General features: G+C 39.5%; 1 protein-coding gene and 1 pseudogene across 7 annotated transcripts in view; one reads left to right on the top strand and one right to left on the bottom strand.

Moving 5' to 3' along the window:
* The window catches only part of DCAF5 (DDB1 and CUL4 associated factor 5), a 99,478-nt gene that overhangs the window by 60,199 nt on the left and 15,487 nt on the right, over positions 1-23,792 (top strand). For 6 of the 7 annotated variants that reach the window (XM_031001770.3, XM_031001769.3, XM_063697925.1 and 3 more), the window contains exons 6-7: positions 1,053-1,266; positions 17,564-17,630. In XM_031001770.3, the coding sequence (XP_030857630.1) occupies positions 1,053-1,266; positions 17,564-17,630 (281 nt within the window). Of the gene's footprint in view, positions 1-1,052; positions 1,267-1,783; positions 4,483-17,563; positions 17,631-23,792 lie in introns of those variants that run through there. The other variant, XM_019009995.4, reaches the window with a different exon arrangement.
* LOC101141359 (ATP-dependent RNA helicase DDX18-like) lies at positions 7,501-9,543 on the bottom strand (annotated as a pseudogene).

The raw sequence follows: 23,792 nt of genomic DNA, 5'->3' as shown, positions 1-23,792 counted from the left end.
CTGCAGAAGAATATTAGGTGAACCAGAACATAGTACTCTTTAGTGAAACTAGATAAATGAAGTTCTATATATTAACCAAAGTATATTTTAAAGCTGCATATAAACTTGTGGGGAATTGTAAAGGAAAACAAGTCATTTTCCTTTTCTAATTGTTGCATTGCTTGCTCTGCATTTAAATTTAAGAACTGTCTTTAATACTTATTATCATGCTGTATAGAATATAAAAATTCTTTGTGAACAGATTAAAAATTCAAAATTAAGTAATGAAATGATTATGATTGACAAATTATCCATTATAAACAAGTTTCTATTGTTCATTTTTTTTAGATGGAGTCTTGTTCTCTCACCCAGGCTGGAGTGCAGTGGCGTGATCATGGCTCACTGCAGCTTCAACCCCCTAGGCTCAAGTGGCGCTCCCTCCTCAGCCTCCTGAGCAGCTGGGACTACAGGCACATGCCACCATGCCTGGCTAATTTTTTAATTTTTTTGTAGAGACAAAGTCTCATTATGTTGCCAGGGCTGGTCTCAAACTCTTGGGCTCAAGTGATCCTGCTGCCTCAGACTCCCAAAGTGCTGGGATTAAAGGCCTGAACCACTGCACCCGGCCTATTGTTTTTACTGATGGTTCTTGTATCTCTAATATGAAGGATGACTATATTGCTTAAACACTGTCCATGACTACCCAGTTAGAGTGGATACAACCCACTTCTCAGGGTCTTGACGAGTATGCTTTTGGTTGTGCAGTTAGCTTGGGTAAAGAAAATCATTACTTTAATATGTCTCTTCTTTCAAGATGTTTTTGTTATCCTTTTCTTGTAACTTTACTGGTAATTCATCTTTTGGAGACTGAGCAAGAGAACTGACAATTGAAGTAACTTGTTTTAAAGTAACGAAGGAAGCGTTGCTACCCTCATTATTCTAGCCACTGCACAGAAATATCCTTTTGCTGAAATTCAGCTATGCAAGCTTGACAGGAGGTCGTAGGCAAACGTGTTTTTCAGACTCTTGTTTAGCCTATCTCATGCCTGATTCCTGTGCCTTGTGCCTTCCAGTTCTCTCCTGCGCTATGGTGGAAACCTGTCCCTCCAAAGTGCCATGAGTGTACGATTCAACAGCAACGGGACCCAGCTCCTGGCCCTGAGGCGACGCCTGCCCCCTGTGCTCTATGACATCCATTCCCGCCTGCCTGTGTTTCAGTTTGACAATCAGGGTTACTTCAACTCATGCACCATGAAAAGCTGCTGTTTTGCAGGAGATCGTGACCAGGTAAATGCTGTCTGCCTCCTGCATCTCACACTTATGCTTTTCTTTCTGATTGTTCTTTCTATACTGGTCTTTATTTCTCATTACCATTATGTCAGGTAGAAACAATTAAGGGGAAACAGTGAGTGCCTGGAGATGTTCTGACTTAATAATAGTGAGTTTCTTTATCAAGGCTGCCAATGGGTATATACAAGGCACACACCATAAACCAAGGCTGGCCACGATATGGTTCTGAGCCACCTAGCTCTGCCAAGTTTGTGAACAGATTTTAAGATTCTAAGACTGTGCCATTTCAGAAGAAAGGAGAGGGAATCCATGGAAAATTAGCCTGCTGGTGAGAGAGACATTAAAAAAAAGAAACCAATAAAACACAATGATGAATGAAACACCCTAAGTACCATCCAAGAGACATGTATCTTGAATGGCCTCTTGGGATGGCATCTTTTTCTTGGATGAAATGGGGTAAGCAGCTTTGTTTGAGAGGGAGCCAGATGCTGACTCTTTTTCTTTTTACTGCCAGCATCACAACTGGAAATGGAGAGCCCAAGCTGTGAGTTTCCAGCCTTTTCTGAGCCTCACTAGGAATGGAGATGCTGATGTTGACTTAAAGCTGGCAGTTTAAGAATATACTTGGCCTTCTTGCACCTTTCTGTCTTAACCATAGAAGTTCTGAAGTGTCAGTGACCAGTTGGGCTAATCTGGGTAACCAAGCCGAGGAAAGACAAATGGGAAGAAAGACAAATCTAAGGAAAGACTGATCAAATAAACAAATAGAATTTTTTATTCTCAAGCACAACAAATCTTATTGCTATTTCACATATAGATTGGAAAAAAGAAAAACCTTAGTCTCGCTAATGTTTAGTGTTCTTATCTTTGGGTCAACTGTCAAATTTTGACTTAAAATTCTTATATTCTGTAACCCACCTCTTTAGAGTTAATTTTGGCATAAAATAAATATAAAAGAGGCATAAAAGAAAAATTTCTTTGAGAAACTGGCAAGACCTTGCTTTTTGAAGTAAAAGCTAGGATTTTTCTCCTTAGATGGGGGTTGCTAGAGGCTTCCTAATGTCATAGTTTAAGGATTAGTAGATGTAATAGGAGCCGAATAAATGCCTGTTGAATTGTCTTGCGTGTAGATAGATGAGAATGTTCTTTTAAGTTTTCTGAACTAGAGATTTCCTCTCTTATAAATAGAGACTATATATCCAAATTCAGAATTTATACTCATGTTGGAGTCTTAGGGCCTACTTAGCTGAGATCCATACTGGAGACCACTAGGTGGCCTCAGTGATGTCTCCTTGGGGTGCCCACAGTACCTGAATGACTTAATTTGTATATACCTGTATGGCACTGCAGGGAATTTGTTTCTTGGGTGGGAAGAAACAGTTTCTATAGGCGATCAGACTCTCAATAGAACAGATATACAGAATGGTTGATTTAGCTTTGTCTGGCTGTGGAAATGACAATCAAGTCTCTCCCTCTCTTCCTTTTTTCCTTCTTTCTTTGCTTTTGTTGATTGCCCATCTTTTATCAACTTCTTATGGCATGTAATTCTTGTTTTGTTGAATATTAGAGCATGCAGTGAAGGTGATATTAATAGTTTACTAGGCTTTATTTCCAGAAACCAGAGGCTGAGGGAAAGGTGATTTTCTTCAGGTTGTATTTAGCAACAAAGCCTATCTTCATGGACCTTAGAAGACCCAGAACAAAGACCTCTAGCCAACATGTAAGCACCTAGACCATGGTTTCCCATCCTTATCATTGTTAACATTTTGGCTAGATAGTTCTTTGTTGTGTGGAGCTGTCCTATGCATTATAAGATGGTTAGCAGTATCCCTAGCCTCTTCCTACTAGAAGCCGGTAATATCATCCTAAGTTATCCTCCAGGCAACCAAAAATGTCTCCAGACATTATCCCCTGAGGGGAAAATTGCCCCTGGTTGAGAACCTGTGATCCGGATTATAATTACCCATTTTGCTCAGATGCATTGGGGCAGGTATTGTCATAGGCAGAGCCACAGAAGGTATTTTGTGATAGTCCTAGGTATATACATCAAAGATATCATTGTTTCTGTCTTTCAGTTTATATATAATTATAAAAGTATTGAATGGCTTTTGATTTTTCTCTATTTAGATTTGACTAATTTATTATTTGTGACTTGTCCTATGGGAAGAGTTTTATGGGTATTTTATTCTCTCTGACAGACAAGACTTCTTTTTGGCTGGGGTAAGTGGTTTTCCTTGAAAGAAGATGCAAAGTCATTGAATCTAACTTTGGGTCAGTTAACAGAGTTAAAGTCTTAAAAGTCTGTTCATATTCCCGAAATAGTTAGAGGTATATAAAATACAGAGATTTATATTTGGCTTTTTTGTTGACTCCTTAGGGACTAAGAAATGTAGCTAATTCATCATTGTCTTGTCTCCAAATCCTGGCACACAGTGAGAACACAATAAAAATTTGTTGAAGTAAATCTTGAGTACTTTGGTCAATGTGTGGTATTTAGCTTTGTGGGCCTAAGTCTTCTCTAACTGTAAATCAGGATTGATAAGTATGATTTTTCCTGTTCAACTTCCAGAGGCCTGGAAGGATGGATGAATTAAATAATTCATCCAATTAGGAGGATGAATTAAATAATAGATTTATAGTGGAACTAATCTACTGAACTTATAGTTTTTTTTAAGTATTGCACAAGAAGTCAGACTTACTTTCCCAGTCCTAGAACATGTCTCAAAGGTGATTTATAGGCTCTGACTTTCCACACTGAAGGATAAGGCAGCAGTTGTCACAGTTACAGTGTGACCTGCAGGACTGACATGTATATTCTTTGATGAGTCTAGACAGAATCTTTTTTTCTGCTTTCAGTTTCCATAGCCTGCCTTTTCCTTATATTGGGCTTTATATTTGACCTCATTCCTGTGTGCTCTGAGAACACCCACAGCCTGAGGCTCTGTGTTCTGGAACTTTTCATTTAGTCATAGGCTGGGTAACCATCCCAGACAGGAATCTGAGAATTTCCGTAATAGGAATGAACATGGATTAGAAAAGCAGTAAGAGATCCTATTTATCTGAGACAGTCATCTGGCTTTTAATTATGAGATTATTCAGTCCATACAGATGGACCCAGATATTTTTCAGAGTACGTGTACTTCTTTTTAAACTATCCTAGGTTCACTAGGTAATTCATTAGCCTCAAAATAAAATTAACGTTTCAAGAAATTAGACTTGGGGAATAAAGTGTGAAATATCTGAACCTCCTTTGTGTCTCCCTCATGCTCACTGCCACCACTGTAGATGAATTCTAATTATAGAGCTATTAGAGATCATTTTATACAAACCTTTTCTTTCACAGATGAGTAAACTGAGTCTCAGAGAGGTCACAAGTCACAACACATACAAGTTTGTAGGCAAACCAGGGCTAGAACCCAGATTTTTGGGCTCTCAATAGAGACCCCTTTTCACTGTACAAATGATCACAACTTGTTGCGGACAGGAGCAAGACAGGCAGCAAAAATAAGTGGATTGGGCTAGGAGTAAACATTAAGGAGTGGTGGGGATTGTGGAGAGCCCACATCCCATCTAAATGGGTCAGCTTCTATACAGCTTTAGCCCGTTGTTGTCAGGGCCTCCGATTTTTTTCAAGAGAGGACAGAAATAAAGATTTTTATGTAAGGTCTCTTGGTTTTAAAATATTACAAATTCATACTTTATTGTATAGATGAAACAAATCTGTGCACCATACCTATTCTGCTCTGGATCCACCAGTTTGAAACCTCTGTGCTTCATTCAGCAAGATGTTTTTTCTCATGTTTAGTGCCATGGTCTGTCACTAACTCATGGAGACAAGTTCCTTTTTCCTGCTTCCTGCTGAAGGCTTCCTAACTTCATGTCTTTTTCCTTCCTCCATCTTTTAAAATAAGAGAGCGTATATTTACTGAGCATTTACTGTATGCCTGATGCTGTGATAGATACATTCACATAACATTGCCAGATGGTACCCTCTTTGAGATTTGCACTCAAAGCCCTTTATACAATCTGTCTTCCCCCCTTTTGGCTACAAATACATAGTTTGTTTCTTTCTAGTATATTATAATTATTCAAGTTTGATAACTTCTAGCATCAGATCAGGTGACAAAAGTGACATCAGGTTGGCTGGGTATCAACAGAAGCAATTAGCCTTAACTAAAGGCTTACACTTTTTTACTTTTTTTGTTTAAAGCAAGCCTACCTTCTAGTCTTGCAATATAGTGCGGACTCTGGCAGTAAAACAGCGTTCCTTTCCTTGGAGGCTGCCTGAGCCCAAAGGTTCTTCTCGCTTTCACTTCCTACTTGGATTTTTGTTTTGTTTTCTCCCTGAAGCCTGACTGGGTACATTCTGTCTTCTAAGCTTCATACACTTCTCTACATACTCAGTGAGCGAGTCTCTTAATAGGGTTAAAAAAGAATGCCAGTATTCTACCTGCTGGCTTTTCTGGCATGCACATATAAGACAGCACTTGGCTCTTGTTCCTTCTCTTTCACAATTCCTTAAATGGCTCTTGTCCTAGATTGTGAGTCCAATAGAATGGCTCAGGCTTCTGGTAAGCAAGTCTTTCAGTCTAGCAAGCATGTTTGCCTGGAACTGGATAGTCTGATCATTTAAAGTATTTCTTGCTTTAGTCTCATATGATGCCTGGTCTAATAGTCCCTACATCTTGCTGAAAGTAGGATGTACACAAAAGGAGAAAGTATAAGATTTTCTTGAAAAGGCTGAGCACTGGAGTACCTGAGCACTGAGATCTCTTATACTGGTCTTTTGAACTTGATAGATGGCAAGGCCCCAAAAATCGTGATCATAAAATCATCCTGTCCCATCCCCTGGAGGAAAGAGCCGACTTGCACCCTATGAATCCAACAAAATGGCCTTGGATAAATGGCCTCCCTCAGACATTACATCACCACTCAACTTCTCTGGGTTGATACTATATGGGTATAGCTGAGGTATGGAATGCACTAGTAAGTACTCTCTAGGCCAGAGAGGCCCTCTAAAGTTATAACTTTGCTTTTTTTTTTTTTTTTTTAATAACTCCATGCACGCCTGATTAAGCCCACTTTGGGGCCTGGCATGCCATATGTTCTCCTTTATCTGAAATAAAGATATACTTTTAATGGGGGAAATTCAACCGTTGGTTTCCAGCCTTTGATTTGTTGTGATTTTAGGCTACTCTTTTTTTTCATCTCCTTGCCATTTATATCTTACATATTTTTAGCCCTTTAACTTGTGAAGCACTTTCATATCCACTATTATGTTTTTTTGTTGTTGTTGTTTGTTTGTTTTTAGACGGAGTCTTGCTCTGTCACCCAGGCCGGAGTGCAGTGGCTCCATCTAGGCTCACTGCAACCTCTGCCTCGCAGGTTCAAGCAATTCTCCTGCCTCAGCCTCCGGAGTAGCTGGAATTATAGGCACGTGCCACCACGCCCGGTTAATTTTTTGTGTTTTTAGTAGATGCGGGGTTTTGTCATGTTGGCCAGGCTGGTCTCGAACTCCTGACCTCAAGTGATCCACCCACCTTAGCCTCCCAAAGTGCTGGGATTACAGGCATGAACCACAATGCCCAGACCACTATTATATTTTAATGCTCCCAGCAACCTTTGGATGCAATTGGACAGGTTTTATCCTCACGTGAAACTGAGGCCGACAGTAGTGTGAAACGGCAAATCGAATTGTTAGCAAAACCAGGACTAGACTCAGTTTCTTGTTTATGACTGTACCCTCTTGTTCATAGGCATGCTGCCCACTGTGTTATAGAGATCAAGCAATGATATGGTCTGGTGAGGAAGAACTGAACACAGAATGTTGTGGCAGAGGAATTCCTTGTATGTCTTTTTTAGAGCGTGAATGTTTTAGGAAACTTTTTTTGAGGAAGGGGGCAGACTTTCTGTTTTGTAAAGAGAAGGTAGAGGGAATATAACTTTTTTTTAAAGGTACAAAAATAATTAAAACAGTAACATACATTTGTATGTATGAGGGAGGGATATTTAAATTAAAATATTATATCATCACAAGAAAGATCAGATATTCCTTACTTTGCCCTTGGGCAACCAAGAAAATTAAAGCCTGTTTTATATCCCAAAAATAAAAGAGAGACTTGATAGAAGTAACAGTGTTCAGTGCTTGCAACCGAATTCAATTTATACTCTTGTTAGATAAGTCCAAATTCTAAAGGCTACAAAAATCCTGTTAAATCAAGGGAGGAAAAGAATCATTTTAGGACAAAGTTATTCAAGATGAAAGAAAGGCATGTCTTCAGTGAGACAACTGCCTGCGGTTGGATGTTTGCTTGCTAATATGTTTAAAGATTTTGGACTTCTCAACTTTGTTGGTTTTCTGGTAGCCAAATCTACCACTGCCTACTCACTTTTTCTGCTTGCCTTCATTGCTGTTGACGTTCAGAACAACAAAGGGAGGCACCTTGAAACCAATGACAGCAACTTGAGGCAAATTTAAGTTATTAAACATTAAAGATCTGTTTCAGAGAATGGGAATCGTAGGTTTGTATGTATGATTTATATGCTTCCTGAGCTGACTTATGAAAAAAGTAGTTCTTTTGAATCAATTTCTCAAGCTGAGACTGAATGTCAGAAATTTTAGACCAGGAAAAGTCAAATTCACTTAATGGAACCTTGGATCATTTCAAGTAGTGAAGAAAACCCAATTCTTCTGGGTGCAAAATGAGCAAGGCATGCCCTCTCCCATTTAGGTCTCTGGCTGTTCTACCCACACGATGAATATTATTCCTTAGGGTCATCTGGAGGGTCATACTGAACAATCCAGTTGACTTCAGTAATGTCCAGTTCTCTTGCTGCCACATCTGTACACAATAGTGTTCCTGAATCTGCATTGCAGAACTGGAAGAATGTGGTTGTATGCTTATTTTGCTTTTGCTTTCCATGAATGGCCAAGATGGGCAAATCAATGTAGTTCAGCAACTCATAGTGGTATTTCATGGACATACAAGATGAAAAGAAGGCCATAAGCTTCTTTTTTTGGTTCTTCTTAAGGAATGTAAAGAGTAGAAGGAATCTCTTTTCAGAAGGACAAACAATATATCCCTGCTCAAGACCATCCACTGTTGCATTAGCTTTATCATCATCAACACCAACATACAATGGCTCCTTTTTCAGAGAAATCCTTGCCGGGCCTTCAACTTTTCAAGTTTGGGTGGCAGAAAAGAGCATCGTCTGTCTACGTGTTGGCAAAAGTTTAATAATTTGTTTTAATTCCTCTTCAAACTCAACATCCAAGATATGATCAGCTTCATCGATAACCAGACACTGCAGATTTTTATACATAAACCCTGGGATATTCTGCATATGGTCCAGCAGACAGCCTGGTGTGACCACAGTGATGTTGATCCCATTAGCAAGTTTCTGTGCTTCAGCAGATCTATTACTGCCACCCATTATCAACCCATAGGTATGCATGTGGTGACTCATTAGCTCCTTAAGAACACCAAAAGTTTGCATGGCTAGTTCTCTAGTAGGTGAGAGAATAAGGACCCCCTGTTCCATTCCTGGGCATGAAATTTAACTTAACAATGAGTTCAGCTGCAGGGATGAGAAAAGCTGGGGTTTTACCACTGACGGTTTTTGTAGCTGCAAGAAGATCCCTGCCTTCCAGAGGTGGTCTGATACTTTTATGCTGAATTTCAGTCACGTTTGTAAAACCCATTTCTTTTATTGCCTTCAGAGTGTTTTCATTGACAAGATTACATAAGAAGCAAATGAAGTATCCTCAAAAGCTCCTGTCAGTCCCAGGGGCAGGCTGGGCACCTCACTGTCATCTTCATCATCTGGCTTCTCAACATTATTTTCTGTTTCTTTAGGAGACTTGGCACTTTCTTCTTCAGATTCCCCTTTGTTTTCAGTTTTTGCTTTTTTTGTATCAGACTCAGCATCATTCACCATTTTTCTCTTCTTCTTTTTTGATTCTGAATTAGGAGACTGCATTGCTGCTTCTCCATTGGTTAATACAGTGGATTTCTGGGGAGATTTTTTAACTTTTATATTTTCCACTGCTTCTTGAGACACATCTCCATTTTGAGCATCTGATAAGCCCACATTCATAGAATGTTTTGATTTTTTAACCTTTCCACCTCCCGTTGTTTCTTCAGACACATCTGTATTTTGAGTTTCGGACAGGGTCAGATTTGAGGCCCCCTGCAACTTTAGGTTCCACTGCCGCAGTTTGAGGTTCCACTTCTTGATCTTCTTGTGTAGGAGTTTCATCAGCAGGTGAGACATCCTGTCCAAGTAGTGTCTAGACCACGCTGCCAGACAGTACAGCTACTCAGTTCTGGAATATAACTTTATTAAATCAGCCATTTATAACTTTTTGAATCCTGGACCTTTTTGAAACTCTAAAAGCTATAAACAGTCATCTCAGAAAAATGTACACATCTACATTGTTTTCCATATGATAATGAAGTATTTATGGAACTCTTGAAACCTAGAGGCTCAGGTATTATCAATCCTGGATTAAGATTTTACCTTTGGATTATGTTGTCTTTTAGTCTGTTTACTGATGCAATTTTAGAACTTAAAAGCTTAAAAGGTTTTGGAGTATGTGAGGCCTGCTAGGTATGGTCAGGTTTATAATCGTTCAGTTGTAAAGGAACACAAGGTGACCTGGATTGTTCTTAGGAACAAGTGGAATTGATGTGATCTGGTGACAGGACATGGCAGTTCTTTAATGCATGGCTCCTGGCTAAGAGTCTGGCCCCACTAGGAAATCCCTGGTAGATGTTAATGAAGGGGAACAGAGTATAACCTGTCTCATCCTCTTCCTTAGAAATTTTACTTTTAGTAGAAGAGCTTTGCCTCCTTTTGAGATATCTTCAAGCTTTGGAGAAAAAATAATGTTACTTCCTCAGAATGCTGGAACATCTTTGCTTGAATGAAGAGTATAAATACTCATATATGGACTGAAGTGAGTGCTATCATCTCCTCACTCCCCAGTCCTCACATACAAAAACTGAAGCCCATGGAGGGGGGCTAATGGTTAATGGCCCCTCATCTTGCTCAGGTTTCCAAAATGGTTTGCCAAATAAAGATTCATCTTTAAGTAACGCTGGCCACTTTGTTATAACCAGCTGTTGGTAATTTACAGCACTTTTTTCCTTTTCTGCTGATTATTTGACTGTTATTGGCTGCCTTTATGGAATATTCCTTTATTAATAGAATTTTTTCTACACAGAACCCATAAAGGTTGGTTATTTTAATAAACTGAAAGATTCCAGAAGCCTAATGGAGCTGAAATGGCAAATGGCTCAAAGAAGCAAGAATAATTTAACTTCACTTGCAAAAATAGTGTTAATCTTATGGGTATGCGTATTTGTATGCTTTTATTGGGAGGCAATGAAATTTCTCTTACCACAAATAAAATAAATCTACGGCTTTGCCCATTTCCAAAGAAAATTTGCTCTGATTGCTTTGGTTGGTATTTGTGGCAAGCACTGGTTATAAATGGTATGATCAAAGGTGTATTATATGCCAATTAGCAAACCTTTTTCTGGAAATAGTCATCTAGAGAGCATATCACAAAGTTTTCAATCACATTGTTTTTCCCCTTCTGACAGAAGGTCAGGGGAAAATAAGAGCTGTGTTTGATTTAAATTTAAATAGCAGTCTCTCTACTGTTACTGATCCAGGCTAGCGAGCCATCTGGTTTTTCTGTCCTAGTCAATACAGCTAATTAGACAGGCATGCCATTTACTGGAGAATCATTAATCAATTACTATGGAAGGAGCCTTTGGAGAGAACTGGGTAAGTTGATCAGTACTCAATGAATAGTAACTGATTGATATGTTTCCTTCTTCATCAACAGATGTTGGAGAAGATCAAATCCTGTGTAAGCACGCACCACAAACACACACATACACACAAATACACACACACACACATTTTCTGTAAAGGTCAATGGATTGACAGAGGACATTTGGGTCAGTGAGACAGTGACAAATACCAGTCAGTAATCTTTTTCAATGTTGTTCTTGGTGGTGGTCATGAGGGTGGTTCCTTCCTGAAATCTATTGAGAGAGAGTTGTTGATCTCTTCCTATGCTCGAGCAAGTTAGTATCTCCACACTGACAGTGGATTGGATGAAACACCACCATGCATTGGCCTCAGGTTAACCCTACTTAAAATGTCTAGATCAGTAAACATTCAGATCAGTAAATAGCTTGCCCTCTTGGACCACAGAATGAATGAAAAGTGAGGTGAATCAGAATGTGGCCAACTTTTAACCTTTGTAGCCAGCTGGGAAAGATTATGGATAATGTGTGTCCACACAACTCATGTTCATTTTAGCACTGATATTTCCCACCTTACCCACAAAACAAAACAAAAATTAAATATATCTTCCACGCTGATCTACTTGTAGTCTATGGATCTCCTACCTCCCCCTCAACTCAGGGTGTTTTGGGAAATGGGGACTTTATTGCCTAGATAATGAAGTATTTATCTAGAAAGAATGAAGTATTCTTTCTTCCTCTTGGAGCCCCGCCCTGTTCTTCTCAATAGAGTATAAGATAAAAGGCTGTGCGAAGTGAGTTTCATTTTTTTGTTTTTTATTTTTTCTTATATTCTTTTAAATCTTATTATTTATTTTTTCCTCTTACATTTGTTATTGCCTTTTTTTAGTACTAAAGCAGAACATGAAGTGAGTTTTTAATCTGTGGTTTCCCCCTCGTCATGTTTAGAATGACGTTAAAAAAAATAACTTAGAGAAGGCAATGCATTTTTCATATTCATGTCCCCATTTGGCCACAAACTTCATATCACTTTATTTAGTTTTTGCCTTTCTAAAGTTGAATAGTAATTTTTAGTTTTTTTCACAGTAGTGTATTAAATATGAACGTTGGTTGTGAAGTCATACATCATAAAAGGAAATAAAAAATATGAAACATAGGAATTTTGGGTAACCAATTTTTCTACTATGTTTCTATAGCTTGCCTATTTATGTAGGAGTATCTGCTGTTGAGCCTTTCTGTTATCTAGGCCAGAAGCATTTTGCTCCAGGTCAGCTTCAGACCCCAAACACCAGATTTCCTGGGTGAGAATGAGCAGGTACTATTTGAAATTAGATCATCAAGATAAAAGAAAAGACAGAGAGAAAAACCTGTGCCTCCAATTTCACCACTTGAGGTGGAGTTCAGTTTTCTGGTTAATTGAAATAATTACTGTGTTTCTTAAGTTTTAATACAATGAAGTACTTTGGGTTTGTTTCCTTTGGTAGTGAAACAGTGCCACTGGCACTGTTTGGTCTTTGTTTTCTTGCTTATATTTCCTTGTATCCCACAGCAAATATTTGTAAGATGGCCCGCCTAGACCTGCAGTGTCCTGGTGGTCCTCTTAAGCACTAACCATCAGCAGCACCCCACTCAGTGGCCCCAACCAGCCTGAGTCCAGGAGGGGATGACCCTTTCAGCATAGCTTTAGAAGACAGGAATCTTTCTAGCTGCTCTTATGATAGTAAATGTATCTCTGTACTCAGCTCACTTGAAATAATCTTTATTTCCACAAAGCTTAAAAAAAAAAGACAAAAGAGCTCTTAATGGCTACCTTATATTTTAAAATAGCCAGAACTCTGTCTGCTCTCCTGGAATACTCTTCTCCCAGATATCCACATAACTTGCTGCCTCATTTCCTTCAGGGCTCTATTCAAAATACCATTTTATCAAAGAGGCCTTCTGTGACCACCCTCTGTAAAACGGAAACTAAAACCCCAACCCCCAGCACTCCCTATATGCGCTAACCTGCTGTTTAATTTTCCTCTGTAATATTTGTCACCACTGGACACATTATATATATATGTATTTTTTTGTTTAACTTTTTTTTTGCTCTACCCACATTATATATGTCTGTAATATTTTCCTCTTCCCATTAATGGAATGTAAGCTTCATGGGACAGGAACAGGGTCTCTTTTGATCAACTCTGCCTTCCCTTCCCTGGAACAATGCCTAACACATATTAGACATTCAATAAGTATTTGTTTAATGAATAAAGGAATGACCTCACTTTTATTTCTGTCCTTATAGTCAGCAGTATCCCAGGCAGCCAACTTTTAATGCTAGAAGGCATCCAGCAGACAACTGTGAAATGCCATAATGAATTCTGCAGGACAGTTTTGTGATTCCAGAGTGTGTGAACACTTAAATGCCCTCACTAGATGGCAGCGAGGCAAGACGCCCTCCCTAAAAATCATCCCTAGCTGTTCTCTTGTGGTGGGTGGAAGAAGAGTTCCAAGAGGAAGAGAGATCAGGAGTTGCCTTTATCCCTAAGAGGGAGCCTGTACATTCTATGCATTTTCTGCATATTTTAGGAGCTGTCATATTAAACCCAACAGGCCTTAACTCTGGGAGAGTTTTCTTCCTTCTAAGGCAGTCTTCTGAGTCAGCATTCTGTCTGGGAATCCCGTTTTCCCTTCTCATGGCTTTGCCCTGATGAATAGCCGAACAAATAGGAAAGCACTGATGCTTCACGATGAAATAGTAAAACCCCTGATAAGACCACTGGGCTCACTCTTCTTAAATATTATTTTTTGTTTGTTTAGTTTGCAGTGGTATGGGGGGCAGGGTAGCAGGAATTCCACATGAAGTTGATAGCCTCTTTTAAATGTGTAACAGGTAACAGGAAATGGTGGTGCCCGCCTGTAGTCCCAGCTGCTGGGGAGGCTGAGGCATGAAAATTGCTTGAATCCTGGAGGTGGAGGTTGCAGTGAGCCGAGATTGCACCACTGCACTCCAGCCTGGGCGGCAGAAACTCTGTCTCAAAAAAAAAAAAAAAAGTGTACATTAAATATATATGTACATTTACATTGTTGTGTAACCATCACCACTATCCATCTCTAGAACTTCTTCTTCATCTCAAACTGAAACTCTCTGCCCACTAAACATCAACTCCCCATTTCCCCTGCCACTAGGCCCTGGCAACCACCATTCTACTTTGTGTCTGAATTTTCATGACTACTCTAGTAGGATCATATAGTATTTGTCTTTTTGTGACTGGCTTATTTCAGTTAGCATGATGTGATGTCCTCAGAGTTGATCCATGTTGTAGCATGTGTCAGAATTTCCTTCCTTGTTAAGGCTGAATGATGTTGATGGACACATAGGGGATTGATTCCACCTCTTGGCCATTATAAACAGTGCTGTTATGAACATAGGTTGCAAGTATCTCTGATCTTGTTTTCAGTGCTTTTGGATATATACCCAGAATTGGAATTGCTGGATCATATGATAATTCTATCTTTAATTTTTGGGGGAACTATTTTCTAGGTCTTTGTTTTGTTTTTCATAGTAACCATTCTGATGGGTATGAGGTGGTATCTCATTGTTTTGATTTGCATTTCCCTAATGATCAGTGATGTTGAACATCTTTTCATGTGCTTAGTGGCCATTTGTATATGGCCATGTTCTACTTCTTTGGAGAAATGTCTGTTCAAGTCCTTGGCCCATTTTTAAAATCATGTTGTTTTTTCTTTGTTGTTGTTGTAGTTTAGGAAACTTTTAAATTAAAGTTTAACAAGACTGGCCTTATGAGTTTCCTTGTCTTGAACATGTTTGTGGAGTGACTTATCAAATCACTTGGGCTGGCAGCTTAGGGACTTTTCAGGTCTAATCCAGCCTCCAACATTCCTTCACAGTGTAATCATAGAATCTTAGAATTAAATGAGCCTTACAGAACCACCAGTCCAGTTCTCTCATTTTGCAGATAAAGAAACTGAGCCCACTGCTTTTTCCACTGTGCCCTGATTACCTAATCCCTATAGATACCATTTTCTTCATCTTTAAACCCATCTGTCTTTGCCTTTTTTCTCATGTTTCTACAAGTGTTTTGAAGGCTAGGAAGTTGATTTTAAATGATTGCACAGTATTTAGTAATTTATGTTAGGCAGGAGGTTGTGTGTATGTTGGACTTACACTTTTTGGGGATGTTTGATGTCATTTTCAAGTATGACATTTTCTTTAGAAAACTCTAGACCTGGCTAGGCATGTAGCCTATTCCTATAATCCCAACACATTGGGAGGCTGAGGCAGGAGGATCACTTGAGCCCAGAAGTTTGAGACCAGCCTGGGCAATGGAAGTGAGACCCCTGTCTCTACAAAAAATTAGCTGGGTGTGGTGGTGCCTGCCTGTAGTCCCAGCTACTTGGGAGGCTAAGGCAGGACAATCATTTGAGCCCAGGAGGTCGAGGCTGCAGTGAGCAATGATTGTGCCACTGCACTCCAGCCTGGGTGACAGAGCAAGACCCTGTCTCATAAATAAATAAATAAATAAATAAATAAATAAATAAATAAATAAATAAGCTACATGTCGTGGTGCATGCCTGTGTTCCATCTCCTGGGGAGGCTGAAGCAGGAGGATCACTGGAGCCCAGGAGGTCGAGACTGCAGTGAGCCATAATCGTGCCACTGCACTCTAGCATGGGCAACACAGCAAGACGCTGTCACATACACACACACAAAAGGAAAACAGTAGGCCTCTCTTTTTCAGGGAAATGAGCAGATGGGGGCAAAAGACAGGACGAAGTAATGCTGACCTCACCTTAAAGTAAAACACGTTAATCACTGGAAATAAATGAACTCTCAAAATTACTCTCTCGTTGCTATTAGACAATGTTAGACAATGCTTTTATGAGTTCACATTAGAGTAGATCTGGCACAGTGTCCTTTTTGAGATGAAGCAGTTTGGAGCTGCCACATAAAAGACCACTGCTTATGCCCAGGCACTAATTCATGGCTATGTTGGTGATGGCTTCCTGCTCAAAGATACCAGCTGGCAGTAAGGAAGTTCAGGATACTTGGCCTTAACGTGAAAGATCTCTGGGAAGCTCCTAGTTTTTACATTCTGCATTCAAATTTTTTTTAATTGTGGTAAAATATACATAACATGAGATTTACCATTTTAACCATTTAAAAATACACAGTTCAGTGGCATTAAGTACAATCACATTGCTGTGCAGCCATCACCACTATCTACCTTCAGAACTTCTTCATCATCCCAGACTGAAACTCCCCAGCAAACGCTAACTCTTCATTCTCCCTCCTCTCAGCTCCTGGCAACCACTTGCTGTTTCTGTGAATTTTATTACTCTAAGTGCCTCATATAAATGGAGTCATACAATATCTGTCTTTTTGTTTCTGCCTTATTTCATTTAGTATAATGTCACGGTTTATCCATGTTGTAGCATGTGTCAGAATTTCCTTCCTTTTAAAGGCTGAATAATATTCCATTGTATGTATTACCACATTTTGTTTATCCATTCATCTGTCAGTAGACCCTTGGGTTGTTTCCACCTTTTGGCTATTGTGAATAATGCTGCTATGAAAATGGGTATACAGATATCTCTTAGAGTCCGTGCTTTCAATTCTTGGATATATACCTAGGATTGTAATTGCTGCATCATGTGGTAGTTCTGTGTTTAACTTGTTGAAGAATTGCCATATTGTTTTCCACAGCAGCTGCACCGTTCGTTAGTCATTCCCACCAGCAATGCACAAGGGTTCTCACTTTCTCCACATCCTTGCCAATACTTGTCAATTTTTTTTTTTTTTGGTAATAGTCATCCTAATGGGTGTGAAATAGTATTTCATTGTGGTTTTGATTTGCATTTTTCTAATTATTAGTGATGTTGAGCATCTTTTCATGTACTTACTAGCCATTTGTATATTTCTTTGGAGAACTGTCTAATTTGCCCCTTTTTTGAATTTTTTGAATTAGGTCATTTTTTGTTGTTGTTGCTGAGTTTTAGCTAACATGCCTTTTGATTTGCAGGTATTTTTAAGCGGGTGTTTGCTGTGTGGTGCCTTATAAATATATGCCCATTTATCTTGTTTATTTAAAGGAAATCTCTGTACAGATAGATATATTAAAAATCAGTATGTTTAGGCTGGTTGTGGTGACTCACACCTGTAATCCCAGCACTTTGGGAGGCCAAGGCCAGTGGAACACCTGAGGTCAGGAGTTTGAGACCAGCCTGGCCAACATGGTGAAACCCCATCTTTACTGAAAAATACAAAAAATTAACTGGGCGTGGTGGCGTGCGCCTGTAGTCCCAGCTACTCTGGAGGTTGAGGCAGGAGAATCACTTGAGCCCAGGAGTCGGAGGTTGCAGTGAGCCGAGATTGCACCACTGTATTCCAGCCTGGACAACAGAGCAAGACTCCATCTCAAAAAAAAATTAATATGTTTATTGTTATATATTGTATTTATTCTATATTATAATATATAATGTTATCTATATATTTTTTGTTCCAACAGTATATCCTTTCAGGCTCTGATGACTTCAACCTGTACATGTGGAGAATTCCTGCAGATCCAGAAGCAGGCAAGTATATCCTTCACATGAATGTACTGCTGTTGCTGGCTCTGTTGACCTTTGGCATGCTGTGCCCTGAGGGGACAGATCTTTAGCAGTAGAGGACAACATTTCTAACATAAGCTGTGACCAAAGGAAGTTTAAAAATAAAAATTATAAACCAGATTAAACTATATCCCTCAGACATAGTCTTATCTGACATAAATGATGCTTAGATTTTTTTTTCCTCCTAAAAACCTTTCTTCAGACTTCATAGAACTCCTTTATGTCCCTTATTTCCAGTCTCCTCCTATTTCACACCTGGATTTTTTTTTTTTTTTTTTTTTTTTTGAGACAAAGTTTCACTCTTGTTGCCCAAGCCGGAGTGCACTGGTGTGATCTTGGCTCACTGCAACCTCTGCCTCCCGGGTTCAAGCGATTCTACTGCCTCAGCCTCCTGAGTAGCTGGGATTACAGGCACACGCCACCACACCGGCTAATTTTTTGTATTTTTAGTAGAAACAGGGTTTCACCATGTTGGCCAGGCTGGTCTCAAATTCCTGACCTCAGATGATCTCCCCTCCTCAGCCTCCCAAAGTGCTGGCATTACAGGTGTGAGCCACCGCACCCAGCCCACACCTGGAATATTTTTGTCTTGCTTTTATGTGCTTTGTTTTTATTATCCATCTTCATAATCTTGCTTATTACTCTACAAACAGTTGGTAGGGCTCTTTCTTTCCTTTGTCCTCCCTGGTCATGTTAACTAAAGGGAGGCTTTCTTTGTTGATGGACAGGTATGTTCCCTGGGGCTTTGTTGACCCAGGACGTCAAAGAAATTAGGAAGAAATATTTTTACATTTGCTATAATTGTATTCTGAAAAAAGGCTGCAACTTTCCATAAATTTGTATTTAAGCCATCTGAGCTTTCAAACAGTGTGGATCATACCTCTTCATTCTTTTTACTTAGTTCCCCCCCCCCCTTTTTTTTTTTCTTAGGATGGTTTGTTTCTTAATCTTCTTCATTTTTGATAATAGTGTCTTCATGTGCTCAATGAGTGTTACCTAATGGTAGAAAAATGTCTGTTTTTAATACTCAAACAGCTCAATATAGCCATCTGTTCCAGGTGATACATGACATTAAGCTGGAAAATGACCTTTAGGAAAATTAGAAGACTATGCCAAGTATATTACACAAAACATGTCTATAGTAGTGCTCAGAGTTTAGGGAAGTTCTTGGCTGTTGCTGAATTAACAATATTCTTACCAAACATCTGCCTTTCAAAACCTGTTGGGGCCTACTTTTGGCATAACTCAACATTTGCTGTGGTCTAGTTACTAAACAAGTTACAAAAGGGCTTTTCCTCTTCTAGAATTTAGAAAGCGTGAGTGAAACAGCTTACCTTTGACACAAGCAAATGGAACAGCAGTAGTCTACCTGAACAAAGAGTGATGTTCTAGCACTTGAGGTGGTTGTGGATACAAGTCTCCCACCCCTGTAATTCCTAGCTTGATTCGTTGAGAAGTAATCTTTGGGTTTAATTGTATATTTTACCTGATCTTGAAAAGCTTTTAATTTGTTAGTATGACTTTAAAAATAGAATGTGGATAATCCTTCTTCTCCCCAGGACTATTCTCTGGAATGTTTTTCACGTTTGAATAGAGAGAATAGGAAAGAATTAGCAATAGTATTGTAGGTTTTTTTCTTCTCCCTGCTGCTTTCTTTTCTTTTTTTTTGTAAGAGACAGGGTCTCACTCTCTTGCCCAGGCTGGAGTGGAGTGGCATGACTTTGGTTCACTGTAGCCTCAAACTCTGGGCTTAAGTGATCGTCCCACCTTAGCCTCCCAAAGTGCTGGGCGTATAGGCATAAGCCACTGTGCCTGGCCCCCTGCTGCTTTCTTTACTGATTTAGGATGTCGACCATCTAGTCTGCCAGAGCTGCAGTAACGAAGTGTCACAGACTGGGTGGCTTAAACAACAGAAATTTATTTTCTCACAGTTCTGCAGGCTAGAAGTCCATGATCAAGGTGCTGGCAGGTTTGGTTTCTCTCGATGTCTCTTTTCTTGGCCACCTTCTCACTGTGTTCTCACTTTTCTCTGTGCACATGCATCCCTAGTGTCCCTTCCCCTTCTTATAAGGAAGTTCTCATGCCACCTTCTAGATGTTCTCCAGGGATAGTACCCCTAAGTTTATTTAGTAGTTCCTTAAAAAATAGTTATGTCAATTCCTCTGCTGTACTGATTTTCTCTCCTGAGTTTGTTCTACCCCATTTATGGATTAACTGAATACATCTAGCAGATTTAGTCTGACCAGGCCAGATAAGAATCCTTGGTTGCTTTATTCTAAAATGCACTATGCAGTGTTTCAGAAAGTACACCCAGTGTCACATAAGCTTTTTTAGAGGCCACAGAACCCATGATCTATTAATACTTTCCACATGGGCTATGGTTGGTTCTGCATCCCCATCCTTTACTTGGTACTTGGGCTTCTTTGTGCACAAGGACAGGACCTTATAACTATCCCTGTTGTTGGATTCACTGTAATTGAGGGTTTGTTTTCTCTGTATCACTCTTCAGCATTACATTGTTAATCACAGCAAGTCTGTCCCTTTGATCATCATCTTGCTCTGTATGTAACTAAAGTATCTTTTAAGATTATTTTTAGCATGTCTTGACTCATTTGGGGATTCAACCCTTCTGCCACTATTCTTACAGATCCCACCCACATTTTTTTTCTTTTCTCTGGTTTTTTTTTTTTTTTTTTTAAAGTCAGGGTCTCGCTATGTTGCCCAGGCTAGAGTGCAGTGGCATTCACAGGCACAATCATAGCATACCGCATACAGCCTTGAGCTCCTGGGCTAAAGCGATCCTCCTGCCTAAGCCTCCCAAGTATCTAGGACTACAGGTGTGCATCACTGTGCCTGGCCTCTTTTATTTTTTCTTATTCATGAATCTTCTCTTTTTCTTTCTGTTCTTCCTTCTTGTTCTTTTTTATTACCTCCACTATTTTTGTAATTAAGTACTTCTTTTTATCAAAGTAATACAGCTATATAATTTTTAAATCAAATAATATTATAAAGCTTATTTTCTAAAAGCACAATAGTCCCTTTCTCTACCTTTGCCTATAACATGCTCATAATATTTTTGGATTTTCAATATTAGACATTCTCTGTTGACTTTCTACTATTGAAATCAGTCAGTTTCCCAAAAGAGGAATCTTCATTCTCCTACCTAGAGAGTATTTGCCTGGTAATTAAACTATGGCTCTTAAAAGCCAAATAGGGAAATGGGGCTGTGGGTCTTACAGATCTATATGAAGACTTTTGTTTAATGACACCCCCAGCTGTGCCTTGTATTGCCAATCTAAAACCTCTTTGGGTCAATGTCAATTGGCAACCCCCAGACTTCTGCTTATATGGGGAAAGGATGGTTTCCTGGCCATGTGCATGGTTTTAACTCCTCCTGTTTTCAGCCCTACTCTTCAACATGGCTTCAGGACTATTTGGTACCTCTCATTTTTATATGTAATACCTCAATTTTTAAATGTTGGCAATTAATGCATAGCTATAAAAAATATTTAGCAAGGTTCAGCAAGCCTAACAAGATATCTGTGGGCTGGATGCATCCCTTGAGTTCTAACTTTGAATGCTTAGATGAGGAAAATCTTGTCAGGAAACTCTTAATCCAACCTAATGTCTTTTTGACTTAAATAATCATGGGCCAAGGATAAGTGCGTACACATTCATTCATTCATTCATTCATTCTCTCTTTCTCTCTCTTCCCCCTCCCTCCCTCCCTCTTTCTCTCTCATATTTTCTGTGTACCTTTTGGATATATGATTCTAAGGCAGGCTAGTAAAGGAAAGCTGGCTTGCCATTGTATACCTAATGGCATGATCAGAGCTAGACTCTAGATGACAAGCAGTCAGCATTTATTTGATGCCTGCTGTGTGTTTCATGTGTGTGCCGAGTGCTGAGAGAACGAGATGGAGAGTGGTCCTGAGTGTGAGCCAAAGTCAAGGCCATCTTTTTCTTCTGCACACTGCTGCTCAGGAAGACTGTTAATCAGTCTTTATTTTTTTCGCTATACAAACTCCAAAGAGATGAAATTTATTTACTGTATAAACAATACTATATAAGTCTTTCCAATAGGACTTCCTAGTGGGCTGAGGAGATCATTTCAAGATATAGGACGTATATCCACTATAAAACTTGCTACCAGGGAAAATCAGGTCCAATTTTTTAGTAATTTCAAACAACTCATTCTAAAAATCCCTTTAAAAATTGAAGGGGCCGGGTGCAGTGGCTCATGCCTATAATCCCGGCACTTTGGGAGGCTGAGTGGGGCAGATCACTTGAAGTCAGGAGTTTGAGACCAATCTGGCTAACATAGTGAAACACTGTCTTTACTAAAAATTCAAAAATTAGCCAGGTGTAGTGGTGCACACCCATCATCCCAGCTACTCGGGAGGCTGTGGCAGAAGAATCGCTTGAACCCGGGAGGGAGAGGTTGCACTGAGCCGAGATCGCACCGCTGCACTCCAGCCTGGGTGACAGAGGAGACTCCGTCTCAAAAAATAAAAACAAAAAAAAAATGAAAAATAAAAATTAGAGGAAGGAATAGAACTAGAACTGGGAATTTTGCTGTGGCAGAGAAAAAGTCCATTGGAATATGTCTAAGACCTCTAAAGTAGGTAGGAAGGGCATCTGTTTTTATGTGGTAATTCTGAAAATAAAATAAGTAGATCAGCAGTTACATATAGAGCCAGTGTTACATATTGAAAGGAGCATTAGACTTAAAATCATACCTGGATTCAAGTCCTCTAACTTGAACTTAACTACCACTAACTACATGTCTGATTCTTAGCAAGTTACATAATAGTATTTGTCTGAGCCTCATTTTCTTATATAAAATGTCTCCCACCTCTGCCTTATATTGTGTGTTGATTTAATAATCTTGGAAGCTTTCTGAAAACAATGTGTATTCAAATACAAGACATTGTTATTGCTATGTATAGTAAGATCGATGTAGATCCATCATTTCCAAATCATTTTTTCCCAAGTAAGTTAGGTATGAAAGTAATGGATTTGGCAATGTGTGGGGAAGGTTGGTAGGTGTCTCTTGAAAATATTTATATTGCCTTTCCCTTCTCTTTCCCTGAATTCTTGTTAGAAAGGGCTTTAGGGTTTTCACAGGTTGAGTTGCTTTTCCTGAGCTACCTCTTACTCTAAGACCTTCTTATTTATGGAAAGAAGCATAATGTGATAGAGTTGTTAGGAATGGCTTTAAATTCCTGATCCATTTATCTTCCAACTGGGGGCTTTGGAAAAATTTCCTAATCTTACCAAACTCCTGTGAAATAAGGATAATACCACCAACAACAACAATAATACTTTCTTAGGATTATTGTGAGAGTACTTAGTAGCTACTCAACGACTGTTATTCCTCACTAAGAAAGCCTTCTCGGCTGGGCACAGTGGCACATACCTGTAATCCCAGCACTTTGGGAGGCTGAGGTGGGAGGATCGCTTGATGCCTCAGGAGTTTGAGACCATCCTGAGCAACATAGTGGGAACCTGTCTTCACAAACTTTTTTTTTAAAACTAACTGCTGCTAGGCACAATGGCTCGTACCTGTAATCCTGGCACTTTGGGAGGCTGAGGCGGGAAGATCAGTTGAACCCATGAGTTAGATACCAGCCTGAGCAACACAGCAAGACTGTGTCTCTAATAATAATAATAAAAAGAAAGAAGAAAAGAACGAAAGAAAGAAAGAGAAAAGAAAGAAAACTGGGCATGGTGGCATATGCCTGTAATCCCAGTTGCTCAGGAGGCTGAGCAGGACTATTGCTTGAGCCCAGGAGTTTGAGGCTGCACACTTCAGCAACAGAATGAGACTCCGTGTCTACAAAAGAAGAAAAAGAAGGCCTTCTCCCTTTTTAAACTCACCTTTTAATAACTCCTTAGAGATCAAGACATTGTCCTTCCTTGCTACCCACCTGGAATGGCTGATTGAGTTGTTCTTGCATGAAGGCTGCCCTTGACTCATCAGTAGTTCAGGAGGGTTCGCTTATGTGACAAATTTTTCCCTGAATGGAAGGGAAAAACATGTATTTTTACTGCCGAGTCACTGTAACCACCCCCACTGGCAGTAGGCTGATGAAGTAGGCTGGGAACAGCTGTAAATGCATTTTT

The sequence above is a fragment of the Gorilla gorilla genome, chromosome 15, assembly GCF_029281585.2.
Source record: "Gorilla gorilla gorilla isolate KB3781 chromosome 15, NHGRI_mGorGor1-v2.1_pri, whole genome shotgun sequence".
In the NCBI taxonomy this organism is placed as follows: Eukaryota; Metazoa; Chordata; class Mammalia; order Primates; family Hominidae; genus Gorilla; species Gorilla gorilla.
The sequence above is the reverse complement of the archived record's forward strand: the minus strand, read 5'-3'. Positions and strand labels throughout refer to the sequence as shown.